We start from the raw sequence: 18,340 nt of genomic DNA, 5'->3' as shown, positions 1-18,340 counted from the left end.
TGGGGAGGCCTGGGAAATGGAATATTCCTAACAGTGGCATCATCTACTCACACATTCAGTCATTTGTCCATCCGCCCATCCGTCTGTCCAGCTACTGTATTCATTCATTCCTGCATTTATTCCCTTATTGGTTCCACTCATGAGACAGATTTGTCTACTTGGAAAAAAAATTGTTTGGGAGTCATACAGGTCTAAGTCCCGATGACAGTTTTGCCGTGTGTGAGCCAAATGGCTGGGGAAATTTATTTCATCTCTCCATGCCTCAGTTTCCTCATCTGTAGAATGGGCATGAGATGAGATGAGGATTCAGTGAAATGGCAAGTGTCTCCAGGGGCGCAATAGATGCTCTATAAATGCAGCTACTGTTCCGGTCACCACCAGCCAGTCACTTAGAGATTGTCCAGCTCGTGAGCAGGAAGTGCCAGGTCCTGGGCCCACACTCACCAAGGCCGACCCCAGACACACACCCAGGCTGCAACACGAGGTCTGCCAAGACGCCTAAGCCCTGACGTAGGATGGGCACAAGGCCACCCAATCAGACCAGCCTGGGCTGCGACCCATCCTGGCTCCTCCACTCGCAAATGCTGGGACACGCCAAATTGTCTGCTTAGGGGGCCTCCCGACAATCACACAGGGTAGGCACTAATATGCTCCTGTTTCTTCAAGCAAACAAAACTGAACACAGAGACGGCTTCCCTGGTGGCGCAGTGGTTGAGAGTCCGCCTGCCGATGCAGGGGACGCGGGTTCGTGCCCCGGTCCGGGAAGATCCCACATGCCGCGGAGCGGCTGGGCCCGTGAGCCATGGCCTCTGAGCCTGCGCGTCCGGAGCCTGTGCTCCGCAACGGGAGAGGCCACAACAGTGAGAGGCCCGCGTACCGCAAAAAAAAAGAAAAAACTGAGCACAGAGAGACTGCTGGTTGTCCAAGGCCCACAGGTGAGCAGCAGGGCTGCGGTGGCGCCCCAGGCGCTCTCCCTCCTAACCCACTGCCCTGCCTGGCTCACTGTGTCAGCCTGCTGCAGGTTTCCTTGGCAATGAAGAATGGCAGCTGAGCCATCTGAGGTTCACCGGCAGGCACAAGGGGCCAGCATTTCGATCGTGATTTGGGGGATCTGTTGCAAGTGCGTCTTGCAATCAGACTTCCTAAAAGCGATCCTGGCATTCTCTGGGCTCAGCTTTACTCTTATTACAGAACATTAGGGACTTTAGCGGGTGAAGCCGGCTTGGAAGGGCTCAGTCGCTGTCAGGGTTCAAAGACTTTGGTTCCAGCCCCCCTCCTGCCCCTACTTTAGTACATGTCCTGACATCACCTGGCATCTCTGAGTTCCCGCTTCCCCTCCCCCATAACATGGGGCAGTAATACCGTCCACCTTGTGGTCATGAGCTATCTCTTAGTACAGGGCCTCTACATACCTGGTGCTCATCAAAGGGTCACTGAACCTGGATTAGCACCTAACACTTTGGGTGATTCCTTTAATGACACTTTTCCGCAGTGCTTGCCTCATGGAATTTGTTTTAAGAGCATCAAGTGAGTTCATGAGAAGAAAATGAGGACTGATGTTTACTGGGCAGTTGCTCTGTGACAGATACCCCACTGCCACTTTACATACATGATTTCTACAAATCCCGTATATTCATTAGGATTATAGGAGCAAGTTACTCTTAATCTATGGCTTAAGCAATAAGTCATCAAATTAATTCATGCAGTGGGAAGTCTGAAGGTCCAGGTTTAATTCAGTAACACCTTAAGTTCCAAGGACCCAGGTTCTTTCCCTCCTTCTGCTCTACCATTCTCAGCATGTTGGCTTTTCATCCTCCAGCTTGTGCCTTATATGCACAAGATGACTGCTGCAGCTCCAGCCATCAACTTTGAACTCAAGGAAGAAAGAGAATGCATAGAGAAGTTTATTCTCCTCCTGAGGAATGGAGTCCTTTCTAGGAGCCCCCAGCAGAGTCCTCTTTCTGTCTCATTGGCCAGAATTGGGTGAGAGGCCCACCCCTAAGTCAATGAATGGAGAGACCATCAGAGTCACCTCTTATGGGGGTCGTGTCTATGGTCATAATCTCCCTCCACAGGCACAAGTCTGCTACCACCTCCGAGCAGCCACACATGGTTCAGCATCTGCTTGTATATGTTACAGTAAAAGGGAAGAGATGGCGTAATTGTTATGAAAACCACAGGGAAGAGAGTTCCCACTGAGGTCCAGAGATGAGAATTTGCTGGGGTGTGAGGGGAACAGCAAGGAGTCCACCGAGGCCGAGCGTAGTGCAGGGGAGGGAGAATGGAAGCAGAAGAGATGAGGGAGGCTGCTGGCCTGGAGGCCACGCAAGGGCTGGGAATGCCATGCTAAGTCAATGGGCAGGCTTTGGGAGGCTGGAGCCAGGAGACCGCCATCACCTTGGTTCCATTTGCCAAGGATTGTTCTGGTGGCTCTAAGAAGTGTGGACGGTAATGAACCAGTCAGGAGGCTGTGGCTGAGGTCCACGTGGGGATGAGGGGGCTGGACGAGGGCAAACCAGGTTCAAAAGGAGACCCCTCACCAGTGTGGCAAGTGTCCAGCAAGGGGTGAAGGCCAGGCACCCCAACCCACCAGGGGTAACAGGCGCCCAGACATGGGGAGACAGCTCCAGTACCCAAGGGCTTCAGGCTAAAAGCAGGGGCGGGAACGCCTGTAAATTGGAAACCAGAGCTTTAATTTGTAGAGGAGGTGATGATGGTAACCAGGGCCCCAGCCCTGAGCTCATTTGTGAATTCATACCATTTCATGATCAGTGGACTAAAGCCACCCTCCTTTGCTTGCAGCCAGGGAGAGAGGAGCGAAAGATGACAAATGCAAACCAGAAGTAGGAGCAGCCGGGAGGGAATGGAAGGGAGTTGATTTTCTCCACTGGGAGCGCTTTCAAAGCCCGTGCCAGCGCTGGTCCCTGTAACTGTATCTCCACCTCCGCCTGGTACCCTCCCACCGTCTCCCCCGCCCCACCTTTGAGAAACGCCTAGGCAGGATGACCCCAGCTCCTTCTGTGAGAATTTACCGCCCTGATGTGAAATCATAGCCCTGTAACTTTCCCTTTAAGAGCTGTCAGAGCCGGGGAGGCTGGCCAAGCTTGGGCTGGAGGTGGGGACAGAGGGAAGAAAGAAAAAAAAAAAAGAGAGAGAGCGAGAGGCAGGAAAAGTTTTTTCAGAGGAAAATGCAGGGCTTGTCCTTAACCCTGACGTCAGATCTTGCTTTAATAAAACCCCCTCAGGGCTGCGGGAAGAGGCATATCTGGCACTCCTGATGGGCCAGGTCAGTCTCGGCCCAGCTCCCCCGAGAGGTGGCCGGATCCTCTGGGCTGCTCCGTAGATGCCTTGGCCACTGACCTCCAGGCATGAGGTGGTTCCTGCCGTGGGCGCTGGTGGCAGTGACAGCAGTAGGAGCAGTGGGCAGCACCCCGGCCATGGTGAGTCCTGCCCGGAGGGGCACGGAGAGGGGTCCCAGCTCCCATCTCCACTGGTCCTGCTGCATGGGTGGGCAGGATGAGAAGGACTGGAATGTTAGGGGGCAGGGAGGTGTCCACTGAGGAGCAAGGGCGAGGCCCAGGGTGAGGAGTAGGGCTGCTGGGGACAGCTGATCCCGGCAAGGGGAGGAGCAGAGCCAGCACCTGGGGAAACAAAACGAACAGGACTTCCACGCCTTTTATTCCCACCTGAAATGCAGCAGAAAGGGACACTCGAAGGAACAGAGTCAGGGAGCCTGGACTCCAGACGTAGGAATGCCCAGACTGGCTGTGTGACCTTGGGCTAGTCACTCACCCTCTCTGAGCAGCATAAAGTAAGGAAAACTATTGTTAGACTTCTAGTCTTTGAGTTTGGAAAATGAGTTTCCAAGTGTCGGAGATGCTACAAGGCAGGGGGTGGGGGGTGGGGGAGTTAGTAAAGGCCAAGAAAAGTTGGAAGGGATAATATCAGCTCTCAACAAAAGCACTAACTTGCACAAACAGTGCTTGTGCTGATTCTCTAACCCAAATGCGGCCGCCTTGGGCTTGTACAGCCCTCTACAGTTTATGAAGCATGTACATTCGGGTCTGCAGAGGAAGCCCGCTGTTTCAGGGGAACCCTAAGGGTTCTCTCTCTCCCACCTCCATCCCAAGGCACACGGAGGGGAAGGGAGGAAGGTCTGCACCTCCGAGAAGCCAGGGAGTAAGACACGTGGCAGCACAGAGCCAGGCGGCTGGCTCGAGGCTTGGAGCAGGCACGGGGCGGGCAGGAGGTGGGCAGCTGTGAAGAGCTTCTGAATCCAAGATCCCACAGCCCGGGCCAGGGCCTGCTGCCAGTAGTAAGGCCAAGAGAACGAGGGAGGATGGCAAGAGGGAGTTTATTACCCATGGACGGCTTTCTTGGGGACTGATGTGCCCCATTCCTAGATGAGGAAGCTGAGGCTTGGGGGTAAGCTACTTGCCCGTGGGCTCAAAGACGCTGGTTCTGAATCAACTAGATCTGAGGCTGAGAGCTGACGGCTGACCACAGGCCAGTTGCTCATAGGCGCTGGGTGACGGATATTCCTCCAAGCACGGTCGTGTGCATTGATGAGATCAGGGAGGGCGTCTGGGTGACTTGCTGTTAAATCCTCCATAACTTGTGCGGCTTCTGAATGAAGTTGGTGCTGAACCATCCTACCAAAAAAAAAAAAAATAAGAAGAAGGGACTTCCCTGGCCGTCCATTGGTTAAGACTCTGCCCTCCCAATTCAGGGGGCATGGGTTCCATCCCTGGTCAGGGAACTTTTAGGGAGTTTGGAGTTTGGGGTTGACATGTGCACACTGCTGTATTTAAAATGGACGACCAACAAGGACCTACTGTATAGCACAGGGAACTCTGCTCAATATTCTGTAACAAGGTAACTGGGAAAAGGATTTGAAAAAGAATAGATACATTATACGTATAACCGAATCACTTTGCTGTACACCTGAAACTGACACAACATTGTTAATCAAGTATGCTCCAATATAAAATAAAAAGTTTTTTAAAAAAGGATATTAATTCCATTTTACAAATGAAAGAAATGGAGACAGGGCGAATCAGGGACTTGCCCAGGGTCTCACAATTAATAAGTGGGAGGGCTCAAACTCAGATCGTTTCCTGCCAAATCCCACTCTCTCTTCCATAGCTTTCCTGAAAACTGGAGCACCCAGAAGACGCCACATCAGCCTTTATTTCAGGGTTGCAATGTCTGGGAGGACAGGGGGTGGATGGTGAAGAGGTGAGAGGGGTAGGGTAGTGAGGTCTGAGTGAGGAGAAGGAGAGAAGTATGTGGGGGGTCCAAGTACACGGGAACCCCAGGTACCTCCTCAGAGCAATCTGCACTAGGGAAGAGGGGGTACAGGCCCTCAGGCTCAGCGGAGGGGACGCACAGCACAGGAGCTGGGAGTCCAGACAGACCCAGGCAGCAGGATGCAGGGAAGGTTTCTGGGAGGAGACAAGTTACCTCTCTTTTGTGCCGCTGTCCAGGGACCTTCTGTGGGGACCCATACTTCCCCCCTACAACACTGTTATCAGATTCAGGAGCTCTCCGGATAGAGCCTTAACCCCCCCGTGAGGGCTGGGAGACAAAGGTCAACCTGTACTTTCCTTCAGAGCCAAGTTCCATCTGTGGTCATCTTCCCCAAACTCATACATAAAGGGAATGTGAGTCCGTTCAAGGTCCCACTGAGGTTTTAATGGGAAAAAATGATGATAGATGTGTCCATATGGAAGAAAAGGTTCATGAGAATTGCCAAGAAAACTTCTAGGAAGTCGAATTGTGAGGGGGGACTTGCCCTGTCGGATAGTAAAACATTATCGAAAAGTTCCGTAATTGAAGGAGGAAGAGGCCAACCCAGGAAGAGATAAATCCAGGAGTGGGACAGGGCAGTGAGCTCAGAAACGTAGCCAAGTGTACTCAGGAATGTAACATATGATAAAGGTGAGCTACAGACAGACCTTGTTTTTCCATCTCTTTGTTCTTTTCTTCGTTCTACATGTAGTGAGCACCTCCCTTGTGCTAAGAGAGAGGGTCTACATTTGGGGGGGGGTTGTCAAGCACTGTGCCAAAGCCTATATATTTATATACGTAAGACCTTCCTCAGCTCATCCACAGGACACTTATGATTATTTATTAAGCATCTCCTAAATTCTCATAGCAATACTATTAAGCAGATGTAATCATCTTCCTTTGGAGATAAAAACTAAAGCTCAGAGAGGTTAAGTAATTTGCCCAAGGTCACACAGCTAGTAATCTGTGGAGCTGACCTTTGAACCTAGGTCAGCTCTCAACAATACAGCCTCTTGCCTCCCTGGTCCACGTACGTGTGCAAATATGAGAAGCACAAAGTCCGTGACCCTGCTGAGCTTACAGGCTGGCGAGGCAGGTGACAGCCACTCATACGTTGGAATGAGAGGAGGCAGGGGTGATGTCATCCAGGAAAGAGAGGCCGGGTGCAAGCTCTGCCACTGGCTGAGGCAGCTCCAGCAGGTCCCCTAACCACTCGGACCTTCCCGTCCTCTCTTGTTAATCGGGGCGGACGACTGAGCCCCGTCAATTCCCCGTTGCCGAGGAGTGAACACAGGGCTGCTTGAGGGAAGCCTCTCAGAAGCACATGACCAGGTACATGAACGCTGTGCGGATAAATTCCGGGGCACACATTAGGTCTCTGGTTGTCTGTGTACAGCTGAGACCCATATACCTTCTCCCACAGAAATGTGTGTTGGTGTGCACAGGGGTAAAAGCATGCATGTGTAAGTGACTGTGGCTTGTCTGAAGGTATAAAGCCCCATGGTGTGTGTGTGTGTGTGTGTGTGTGCTTGAGGATACGTGGGCTGAGTGTGAAATGCAAACCCACTTTCAGCCCCTCAGACCAACTACAGAATCGCGTGGCCCCGGGTAAGTGGCACACCCCTTTTAAAAGATTGCAGGAGCATAAGCGACATGGCTTCTTTACACTTCCTGTGTATAGCTGGGATCTGAGCTAGCATTTCAAACCCCACACCCACCAGCTCCCTGCTCAGAGCCTCTTCCGTCAGATTGGACACTCTGCTCCCAGCTCTGGGCCCCTCCCGCCCACTGCTTGTCCAGAATGCTGGCGAGAGCGCGGCTCGGACTGGCATTTTGCACCTGGGCACGGCCCTTGGTGAGGGCTCACCGTCTGGAATGGGCACGGGAACGGTGCTCCTTGGGAGACCCGATCCTGACCTTGGGCTGGGCAGTACGTCCAGGCTGTCAGCGGCATCACCTCCCCAGGCTTCAGGAAAGGCCCCTGCCCCACGCCTGCAAAGCAGCCAAACGCCAGGAGGCTGTCTTTGTACAAACAGAAACCCTGGAATTCCTCCCAGGAAGCTTTGCCATCTCTCTGAGCGGTGGGAAGGGGCTGCTCCACACACTGTAGGTTACATATGGGAGCAGGGAGGTGAGCCAGCAGTGGTCCAGGGTGGGATCGTGGGAGGAGCTGGGAGGGATGCCAACCACAGCCCAGGAAGTAAAGCCGGGTAGGAAGACCCACAAGAGAACCGTATAACACTGCAGACGTCTGCGGGAGAGGCTTCAGCACACTGTCCATTCATTCAGCAGCTCCCGTGGAGCACACTCTGTCCCAGTAACACGGATGACGATGAGGGCTAACACTGATCCAGCGCTCACCGTGTCCTGGGCACTGTATCCGCGGCATCTGCGTACATCAGCTCCCTTGAAAACCACACACCTACAAGGCAGGCTTATTATAGTCCAGACTAGCACTGCCCAACCAGTAGCCACTTGTTACATGAGGCCGCTGGGCAGCTGAGATGTGGCTGTGTCCCAGCTGAGCCGAAAGGCTAAAATACACACTGGATTTCAAAGACTTAGTGTGAATACAAGACCGTGAAATTCTCATGATAATTTTTTTCTGTTGACTCCATGTTGAAATGATAATACTTTCAAGATATTGGGCTAAACAAAATACATCATGAAAATAAATTTCACCTTTACGCTTTAGTGTGGCTGCTAGAAAATGTAAAATTCCATTCAGAACTCACATTATGTTTTACTAGACAGTGTTGTCCTGGAAAGACACAAGTGTACATAGAACGGTCGTAATAGGTGGGGAAGGGAAAATACTGAGCTCCTCTCCTTGCAAGCTGTGCACCCTCAGACAAGTAACCCAGCCTCTCTGAGTCAGTTTCTTCATCTGTAAAATGGCATAATGTTAGTACTCACTTCTTGGGTGCTAATCCTCTTGGGAGGCTTAAAGAATAAAGGGTAAAGACCCCAGGCTCAGTACCAGCTGGGCAAGAGGGGGGGGCAGAGTAATTGGTGGGCTGTGCTGGGCTCAGTGCTGAGTTGGTCTTCAGAAGATCTCGAGGTTTCCACATCCTGGCCAGCTTCCCAGAACATGTAGAGGGAGTCAGTGAACGCTTCTGGATTATCACGTAGGAGAAAGAAATACTGATGATGATGATGGTGGTAATGTTGACGATGATGGTGGTGATGGTGATGGTGGTGATGATGATGCTTGAAGGGGAGACTTGTGTCTTACAACCCTGAGTCAGGTTGACAATGACAGTGATTTTCATGCCCATCCACTCACTTGTTCCATGGATGTTAACAGTGCGGCTATGTGCCCAGCCCCTTCCTATTTCTAGAGATGTGGCGATAGATGGTTAACTCAGTCCCTACCGACAAGGACGGCTCACGTGCTGGAGGTAGATTTTTTCCCTAGCACAGACGAATGTGTTGAAAATCTGACAGGGAAGCTTAGAGGGCTTGCAGAGGAAAAAACCTAACGTTGGGGCCCTGAGCCTGAATTCCTGGGGAGACCTCCCACCCCCACCCCCAGGCACCTGTACATTAACTGGCACCTTGAAGATTCTTACACACACATGGTTTCCAAAACCATCGAATTAGAGAGACTCTGGTATCTCCTCCAGCCGTGACGTCCTGATAATCTACCAGCTCTCCTACCCTTCTTCCTTCCATCATGGCGGGGGCGGGGAGTGGGGGGAAGAGAGACAGAATCAGAGGAGGAGCTGGGCCTCTCAAATGTGGATAATGGGCATTCCAGGGGATGTGATAAAATCTTCCCATCTCATCCCCCTCATCTGGAAGCAAGTCCAGGCTTGGGGCATGGGCCTGGGCTCTGCTCGGCCTTGGTGGTGGTATAAGGGGGAAGACGGAGGAAAGAGCGCCCAGGCCCAAAGGACAGGAAGGGAGGGGTCCTCCCCTGCCCCTCGCATAATCCCGCGTCGAGTCTTAGAGTGGAGAGAAGGGCCATGTGCCCTGAGCCCGCCCAGGGCTGGAAGGGGCAGGAGGAAGGAAGTGGTCTAAGGGCGGAGGAATGTTCTGAGAGAGCTGGGACTCACATCCTGCTCCTGGGGCAGAATAACGTTGCGGAGAGAGCTAGTCATCACCGTGACATCAGACAAGCCACTTGCCTTCATAGCGCTCATCTGTTAATCTTGAAAATGAGGAGGTTGGACTTGACCCCAAACTTGCTTCCAGCTGGAGGCGTGAGCAACTCCTAGGGGCCACAACTCATTCATCAGGTGGGCCAGTCACAGGGCTCGGGTGCCATGATTCTTGTAAGGGAAAGCATACTGCTGCCTCTTCATTAAGAGTATGGTTGGCCTGACACCCCAAAAGCCCATGCTCTGGAATGGTCCTCTAGATATGCTTCCTCCCTTCAAGGTGTCCCCAGATATTCTCCCTTTTTCCCACGTCTCCCATTTCAACTCTCAGAGCGTACCCCTGGTCTCATAAAACTGGAAAGCATACCACCAGCTTCATCTCCAAGGGTCCCGCCATCTCAGTGGTACCCGGTCAGGCCTGGTCCTTAGGATGCCCGGACGCTGCTGCAAAGACCAGTGGCGGCTCCCCTGGGCCTACTGAGCTGGTTGAGCCGCCATCCAGGACTCCAGAGTTTTGATACTTTCGACCACAGTCAATCCTTGAGGCCTCGCACGTTCGAGAAGCATCCTTGTAAATACCATTAAGAGCTTAGTCCCACCTGCCCCCCATCTCTGTGAATAATGCCTCCATCTGCCCCGTGAGAAACCTGCGCCACTATCCACCCTTTTCTCCCTACCCAGGGCCTCCAGCTCCCCGCTCGGACCCGGTCACTAAGAGGACTGATCAGCGAGCCATAGCCACGGGCGTGGTTCCTGAGCACAGAGCAAGGAGTCGCAGACCCCATTCTAGGCTAGGCTTTGGTTTCATCTCTGAGCCTGGATTTCTTCATCTGAAAGTGGAGACGAGAAACCCACTCTGCCCGTGCTCTCGGCAGGATGGAGTGGTGGCCGAGGGGAGATGGCGGTATAGCGCCTGGGGCTGAGAGCCAGCCCCCCACCTCCATACAAGGGACCTAAAAGCCCGACTCACAGAGCCCCAGAGACAGAGGCAGAGAATGCAGGTTGGATGCTGAGCGCGCGTCGAGAAGGAGCTTGGGGGCCGCGATGAGAGAGTGATGATCAGGGTGCTCTGGGGTTGGGGTGCTGTCTTCTAGGCTTTTCTGAGAGCTCCTGGACAGCAGAAGCTGGTGGGTGGGTGCTATGTGGACTGGGGACTGCTGCCGTCTACCTGTCCTCCCTACTGCTGCCCTGGGTGTTCAGATCTGCCCCCCATACACACACACACTCACTCCAGCTGTCTCTGGCCCTATACCCCAAGTAGCCACGTCCTGACAACTGCAAACTTCAGCTCTTAAAGGATCAAAAGCATCAACCCTTGCTGGGACCTCGCTGGGGGCTGAGGACCACACGGAGCTCACTGAGTCTCACTGAGTATCACCCCCACTTTACAGGCTTGGACACTGAGGCACATATTTTGATGACCTCCCTGCGATCCACGCTTCAAGAACACACCCAAGCTCCCCACACAGGGCTGGCAGGACCCCTTCCCAGGGTGTCCAGTGCCCCAGCCTCTTGTCCACGTTCTGCCCTCCCCACCCGAGACAGGGCCCCATCCAGGAGGAGGGAAGGGGGGGCGGTCTGGGTCCAGGCGGTGGATGGAGGGGAGGCCTTGTCGGAGGCCCAGCTCAGTGAGCTGATGGTCAGAGTCAGACAGCGCCAGAGGGATTGCCTCAGCCCACTTGCCCCTGCCCTGTCAGGGGGGCAAGCAACTCGTCCAAGGCCACAGTCTCAGCATCAGGGCTGCAGCCCAGGGCCTCCCACCTACAGGTCCACCCGTAGGGGCTGAAGACCGTTCCCTCTGTCCTACTGGACGGCTGCTAGCTCTTCCCTTGTATGCAGAACAGGCTTAAGCTCAGAGGGCAGTTTCTTCCCCCTGTGTCTGTACTGGCTCTTGCTCCAGGGCTGGTCCCCTCCCTGGTCAGCCATGGCCACCACCACAGCCAAGCCTGGGATGTGGAAGGCTCTCTGCTCCTTTTCGTGAGTTGAATGAACTGGAAATCAGGCAAGAACAGGGTCTCTTAGAGGTTGCTGGGGGAATACGAGACCCAGAGTCAGAACAGAGTGTATAATTGTCTTGCTGTGTCTCTAACCTCCGTGGGCCTCAGTTTTCCCATCTGTCAAATGGGGACCCGCAGCACTGCCCTTACAGGGGTGTTCTGGTCATTGCCTGGCACAATGGGTTGGCTGACTCAGGAGAGATCCCCGTTTTCCCCCCAGCAGGCGCACACGTCCCAGGCATGGCCCTTAGGTCCTCTGGCCATGAGGCCTGCTTGCCTTCCCCGTGTCCTTGAGCCCTAAGCCCCAGCAATGGTGACCACTGGTCATTCCTGCTCCATGCCACTTTGCAGCACCCGCACACCCCTGCTCATGCCGTTCCTCAGCTTGGATGTTCTCTTTGCCATTCTGGTCAATTCTCACTCATCCTTTTAAGATGCAGACCAAATGGCTCCTCCTCCAGGAAGCCCTCTCTGCTTCCACGGCCCCATCCCTTCCCTTCTCACCTTGCTCTCATAGCCCCTAGACTCTGCTGAGACACCCCGCCGTGTGGCCCTTGGGTGTGATGCCTTAAGAGACTGATACTGGTTCAGATCCCAACTCTGCCACTTGTGAACGGTCTTGGGCAAATGATCTGACCTTTCTGTGGCTCAGTTTACTTATCTGTAAACTGGGGGAGATGGTTATAAAAGCAGCCTGCCTCTTAGGGTTCTCACAACGACTAGATGACTTAGCGTGGAGACCAATAAAAGAGGCATAAAAGGCAAAACGCAGACAATGTAGACCTCATTTTGATCTTGATTCATAGAAACCATCTGATTTTTTTTTTAAAGCTTTGAGATAATCAGTGAAGTCTGAATACGGACTAAGTATTTGCTATAGGGAAGATTACAAAATTGTAACCAGACTAAGTTAATTGGTGTGAAAATTGTTTGTTTGTTTGTAATTCTCCATACTTCAGAGACACTCTCTGCAGAATTTCAGGTACAATCACATGATGTCTGAGATTTGCTTTGAAATCCTCAAGAATGAAAAAGCATGTGTGTAGGCGGGAGAAATGGAGGAGAGGAGATGGACAGAGGTTGGTTGATAATTATTGAAGTGGGAATAGGTATGTGAGATTCATTATATTATTCTCCCAACAGTGTGAATATTTGAACACGCCCCCAAAAAAGAATGAACACATTTTAAGTCTGATTATACGTAACCCTGGTAGAAACGCCCACCACTGGCTATGCACTCCGTCAGGGTTAGCTCTTATTAATAGCGCTGTCACTCTATAACAGAAGTTAGCCATCATTTACTAAAAAAAGACCAGAGAGTAAATATTCTAAGCTTTGTGGACTATAGGCTTTCCATGGAATCTTCTTTTTTGTTTTTTTTACAGCCTTTTAAAAGTGAAGAAACCGTTCTAGTCTGTTACAAAAAATGCTGTGGGCGGGATGTCCCTGGGGGCTGGTTTCTGATCCTTGCTCTATAATGCAATTGCCTTTTTCATACTCCTGTCTCCTGGGGAGGCTGGGTGCTCCCTGAGACTTTATACGGGGAACTTTGTAGATGCTTTATATTCAGTTGATGAATGAACAAATTCATGAGGGCTCGTTATTTGGAAAGAAATCTGGCTTCCTGCCCTTTCTACCTTCTCCATATAAAGTCGACTTTTCCAAACAGACGCTCATAAGGCTGCATGTTTGCAAAACTAATTAGCAGAAAAGCTCTACAAACCTTCCACCTCCCAAGACGTGCAGCCTGGCCAGCGCTGGGCCTCACGTCCCTAGAGATCCTGCCATCGGAACCGGAGTGAGCATGGAAGGCTCTGGGCAGTGCTGGGTCCTCCAAACACTCAGGCCAGGTGCCTTGGTGGGGTTTGAGCTAAGAGTTTTCCAAGACGGTGTCCCCACCTGCAGGGCATTCCTACCAAGCCCTGGGTACAGACTCCTAGGGGTATCCTCGGAGGAGGAGATGCTCAGAAAACGTGTCCACCAGGTCACATGGTGGCCGCCTGTTAGTTACACCAGAAAAGTGAGAGCAAACGGTCGGAGAGGGCTGACCACAGGGCATCCCCAGCTCTGGACCCAGGTCTGTGTCCACATTCTCCCACTGCCCACCGAGGCCTCTTTTCAGGGAAGGAGCAAACAGAAACTGCTTCCAGACAAGGCAGCCCTTTCCTAAAACCCCCAGGGCCCAGCTGAGGCTGGCTCAGGCAATTCCTGTCTCAACCCTGCCCCCTGGTGGAGCATCTGGGGGTGGCCGCCCAAACGTGGGCAAGCCCAAGCTCTCTACCATTCCTTCCATTCACGAAGCACTAGCCCACGGTGTGCCAGGCTCAGTGTTGAACACCTAGGAGTCAAGAAAGGGCAATCTGTCCCTGAAAAGCCCCGCGAGAGGCTCCCATCTCCTCTTCCGGGGACCCCTGGAAGCTTGGGCTCAAATGAATTACAATTGTCACCACCCCATGTTATAATCTTGTGTGTGTGTCCATACTGTGACTGCCTTCGGGTAAGAACCACACGCCTTGTTCATCTGAGCACCAACCGCGCAGGAGATGCTTAGTACATGTGTGTGATGGGAGGAGGGAGGAATGAATGTACGGATATGAATGTGAAGGGATGAAGGAGTAGGGCAGCATGGTGATAAGTCCCTCTGGAGGGACACTCTGGGGACACTCAGAGACCCCTTCTCAGCTGCGAGACTGTGAGCAAGTTACTTAAGCTCTCTGAGCTTCAGTTTCCTCATCCGTAAAATGGAGGTAAGACTATAACTGCTCATTAGGGCTGCTGGAGGATGCTGTCATCATTACTATTTCACAAATGAGGAAACTGAAGCTCAGAGAGGGTGAGCACGGCCCCAGGTCACAGAGCCTTGGGAAATGGGTTCCACTCACTGCAGATGCCCTGCCCTTTCCTCCTGGTCCCAGGGCCCTGCTCATCGATGAACCACACACACTCTCAGAGGATGGTGGGGTCTGGCTCCATCATCGATCAGGATGATTCAGGTCTCAGGGTGGCACCCCACCACTGCCAGCTCCTACTCTCTGCTCCCATGCCTACCACCATTTATTGTTGTAAAAATGTTTTCCTTCTTAATTTTCATCTGCTTAAGTTTGTCCAATAAATATGATTAAATGGACTGATTCTCGGCTTTCAACCTGCCGACTGATTACCCTCCCTGCCAGAGGGTTAAGTGGCAGACATGGTCTTAGCCCCTTTGGGCTTCTTTAGGAAAACACACACCGGGTGGCCACAAACAACAAGTTATTGCTTATAGTTCTGGAGGCTGGAAGTCCACGGTCAAGGCCAGCATGGTCACATTCTACATGAGGACCCTTTTCATAACTGGCATCTTCTCATTGTCTCTTCACATGGTGGAAGGAGCCAGGGAGCTCTCTGCAATCCTTTTTATAAGGGTACTAATCCCATCCGTGAGGGCTCCACCCTTATGACCTCATCACCCCCAAAGACCTCACCTCCTAATACCATGACCTTTAGAGAGGTTAGAACGTCAACATATAAATTTGAGGGGACACATTCATTCAGTACCCAGCTGACACTTAGGGGTCTTATCATGGGGAGCTGCTCCTTTTCTATTTCTTTCATTTTTCAGTCTTTCTCACAAAACAGTAAAAGCAAAGTACATCATTTTCAATTAACTACATGAGGCCTGCTTACCGAAAACGGTGTGTGTTCTGCAGTCTGGCCTGGACTGCTTTGTGGAAGGTTGATCAAGCTGCTGACAGGTTAGGCGTGTAAGTGATGTTCTAGAAAAGTCATGTTAAGACAGGAAAATGGCCTAGAATCTCCCCATCGTACCCTCCCCTGGCCCAGTTCTCTAAGACAACGGTTCCCATTCTCACGAGAATCACCAGGGGTGTAGGTCAACATACACATTCTGGGCCCAGCATAGAAGAGCTGAAGCTGAATATTCCAAGTGGGCTTCAGGCATCTGTATCTTAACCAGGTCCTTAGGCAAGTGGACCCTTGTCACCTTCGGCTGCATTCAGTGCCCAGGATTCTTCCCAGACCACTTCAGTCAGGCTGTCTGCGGACAGTGGCCAGGCATCAGTGTTTATCAAAGCTTCTGGGTGGTTCTAACATGCAGCAAAGTTTGGGAGCCATGGTAGGAAGTGACTGCGTGAGGCACTGCCCTGGGGGCTCTGAGGATGGAGGTGGGCAGTGGGCTCAGCCCGGGAGCTGAGGGGCTGAGCGGGCAGAACCAGGCAGGAGCCTGAGCCCTGGGTGCCCAGCCTGGGAAGCATCAGGGCACAGCCCCACCCTCCTGTCTTTCCTGTAAACACAGTGGTGTCCGCGGGGAGTCCGCATGCAGAAGCACATTGTAAAAGAGGCTCTTATGTGAACAGCTGCAATTTGCAAGTACCCAGGGCTCTTCTTGATTCTCTTTGGCTTTTTCTCCAGACGATAGATATTCTCCTTGCTTTCTGACTGCTTTCCTTCCCTTTGCTCACCCTTAGCTTCTGCTGTTATAAAAGATGATGTAGGCCCAGTGAGTTTGCAATAGTCCCTGTACCGTGACCAAGGGCAGGCGGACGTGCAGTGCCGTCTTGGGTATTCAAGGTGGCTGATGCGCGTGTGTGTGTGTGTGTGTGTGTGTGTGTGTGTGTGCAGTCACTTTCCCTGGGGCGTGGGTGCTGGACAAGGCAGTCGGGATTCAGAGGGTCATGCACCAAAATGAGGAGTCCTCAGGCCCTGGGGTCTGAAGGTCTTCCCACCCCACAGCTCTCACCCAGGACCTTCTAGGGATGGCAGATTTCTACCACTAGATGGCGCCAACAGCAAGGGCTTGGCTCAGCGGACCCGGGGCCCCTCCCTCCACTGCCCCACGGCGCCATCACCTGCTTCCCTCATCCAAGGCGGGGGGCCTTCTCTGCAACTCCCCTTGAGGAGCTGAGTGCCCTGGGGCTCCCGGCGTGCACTTGGAAAGGAGGCTTCCTTCTGGGGAGGTTTAACTTGGTATGGAGACAGCAGGATGGATAGTAACCACGTGGAGGTGGTTACTATCCAGATTCCAGACCATCCCAGCTCAGTTCAAAGTGTCCAGACCCCCAAGTCTTGTGCTGGGCTGTGTGGGTGCGAGGCAGGGCGCACAAGCAAGGGAGCGCAAGGGCGAAGTCGTGCTTTCGAGCGTCTGCCCTTTGCCAGGCCTGCATACACAGTGCTTCTGCATACACAATGCCTCCACCCTCCCAGCAGTTCCCGAGGGGGCATTACTGTGGCCATTTCACAGATGGGGATGTTGAGGCTCAGAAAGGTTGTCCAAGGACACAGAGAACCCACTTCTGACTGTCTTGGGTCCCATGCTGTTTTCTTGACCCTCAAACTTAGAGCAGAGAAAAAAGCTTCCAAGATGGTAGACCCTGAAAAATCAAGAGACACCAAAGCCCCTCAGAGTCAACAATTCCCCATCCATCCATTCCACCAGGTGACACTGACACAGCCCTGCTGTGGGCCGTGAGCCGTGTTTCAGGCCCACAGAGAGAAGTAAGGCACAGGCTCTGTCCTTTACAAGTTCACATTTTAGTGGGGGAGGCAGCACCTCTAATACAACCTGGGAAAGGCATGGAAGGCTTCCTGGAGGAGAGGGTTTTTTTTTTATTTCCTCTGCCAGGAGTAGGTCTTGAGGGTCTAGAGACTGTCAGAGGTGGTCTGGGGGCTTCATAAAGCTCCAGGCCTCCACTGTCACAGACTGACAAGGAAAAGTCTCTCTGCACAGAGTCAGAAAGATGAGGGTGTGTGTGTGTGTGTGTGTGTGTGTGTGCGTGTGTGTGTGTGAGCGTGTGGTTTCATTGATTTGGGGGTTTGGGGTTTTGTGTGTCACGTTGTACTTTTCGAGGAAAAGCGAACGAGGGAAGGTAACCTAAATGCTTTCCCGATGAACACAGACCAGCCCTGCCAACCTGCAGAGCAGTCTGCTCCCCACCAGCAAACCTGCCTGAAACCAAGCCTAGAGGCGACGAAAGCCTCAAATCAAGGTTTGCAGTTTTGACTTTCAAAGTCCCTTAATGTGTCAAATCAATATTTACTGCACTTGTTATGTGCCGAGCACAGAATCAAGAGCCCAGCTAATCCAGCACTTCAGCCTGGACCATCTCTCCTGGCCTCTGGTTCTCACAGCCAGGCACTCAAGGATGTCCACCACTCACCTCGGCAGAGAGCTTCCTGCCCTGGTAGTCAGAGAGCTCCCGGGGCTGCCCCGGTGCCCAGCACTCACACACGGCCTCCCATTGTGATAAATCACCTCGAATAACTGTCTCTCCTATGAGCTGCGGCGCCACAAGCACAGGACATTTTTAATAACTTCATCTTCAAATGCCTAAAACTTAAGAGAGACGGTGAGCTAGCTCAGCAAACGTTTGTGGAGTGACTGAAAGAGCCCAGAGGGGGCAGAGGTAAAGGTCCCAGAAATGAGAGCTTGGAGAGTCATTTGTGCCTATGCCCTGACATGGCCCGTGTCATCCTGGAGGTGTCCCTCTGCCTTTTGGATCTCGCTTTCCTCCTCAGGAAAAGAAGGAATCTGTCGGAATATCTCAGCATCTATTGTTCAAAGAATGAAGCGCAGATCTGTAAGCCCACAGAGCAGGCTCTGGTTCAAGACGGAGGAGCTGGCCCGTGGGGCAGCCCGCACAAGCCCTGGTTCCACCTCCGCTAACCTCAGAATTCAGGAGCCCCAGACAGGAGGCTCCCCAGCAGGGACCACCGCCTGGGGGTGGGAAAATGCAGCCTCCACTCTCCATCCTCAGGCAATTCCCTTCCTCCCTGGGCCTAGGTTTCCTCCAGTATAGAGTGAGGGGCCAGGAGGGCCGTTCAGGAAGGCAGCCGGAGGGGCCGGGCGGGGGACTGGATCCCTGAGATACAGGCAGTTGGAAGCTCCTAATACTGGCCGGCATCCCACAGCAGCCTCCCGTTCTATCTGCCTGATCTTCAGCGCAGGGGGGGCCC

The 18,340-nt window shown here is 52.7% G+C and overlaps 1 protein-coding gene across 2 annotated transcripts in view; it reads left to right on the top strand.

Moving 5' to 3' along the window:
• Window positions 1-3,188: 3,188 nt before the first annotated feature.
• The window catches only part of CCN4 (cellular communication network factor 4), a gene marked incomplete at its 5' end in the record, with an annotated part of 29,346 nt that continues 14,194 nt past the window's right edge, over window positions 3,189-18,340 (top strand). The window contains 2 exons of one of the 2 annotated variants that reach the window (XM_082674428.1): window positions 3,189-3,259; window positions 3,374-3,419. In XM_082674428.1, the coding sequence (XP_082530554.1) occupies window positions 3,189-3,259; window positions 3,374-3,419 (117 nt within the window). Of the gene's footprint in view, window positions 3,260-3,368; window positions 3,441-18,340 lie in introns of those variants that run through there. The other variant, XM_082674429.1, reaches the window with a different exon arrangement.

Source organism: Grampus griseus, assembly GCF_964374135.1.
Source record: "Grampus griseus genome assembly, chromosome: 17".
NCBI classification, from domain to species: domain Eukaryota; kingdom Metazoa; phylum Chordata; class Mammalia; order Artiodactyla; family Delphinidae; genus Grampus; species Grampus griseus.
The sequence above is the reverse complement of the archived record's forward strand: the minus strand, read 5'-3'. Positions and strand labels throughout refer to the sequence as shown.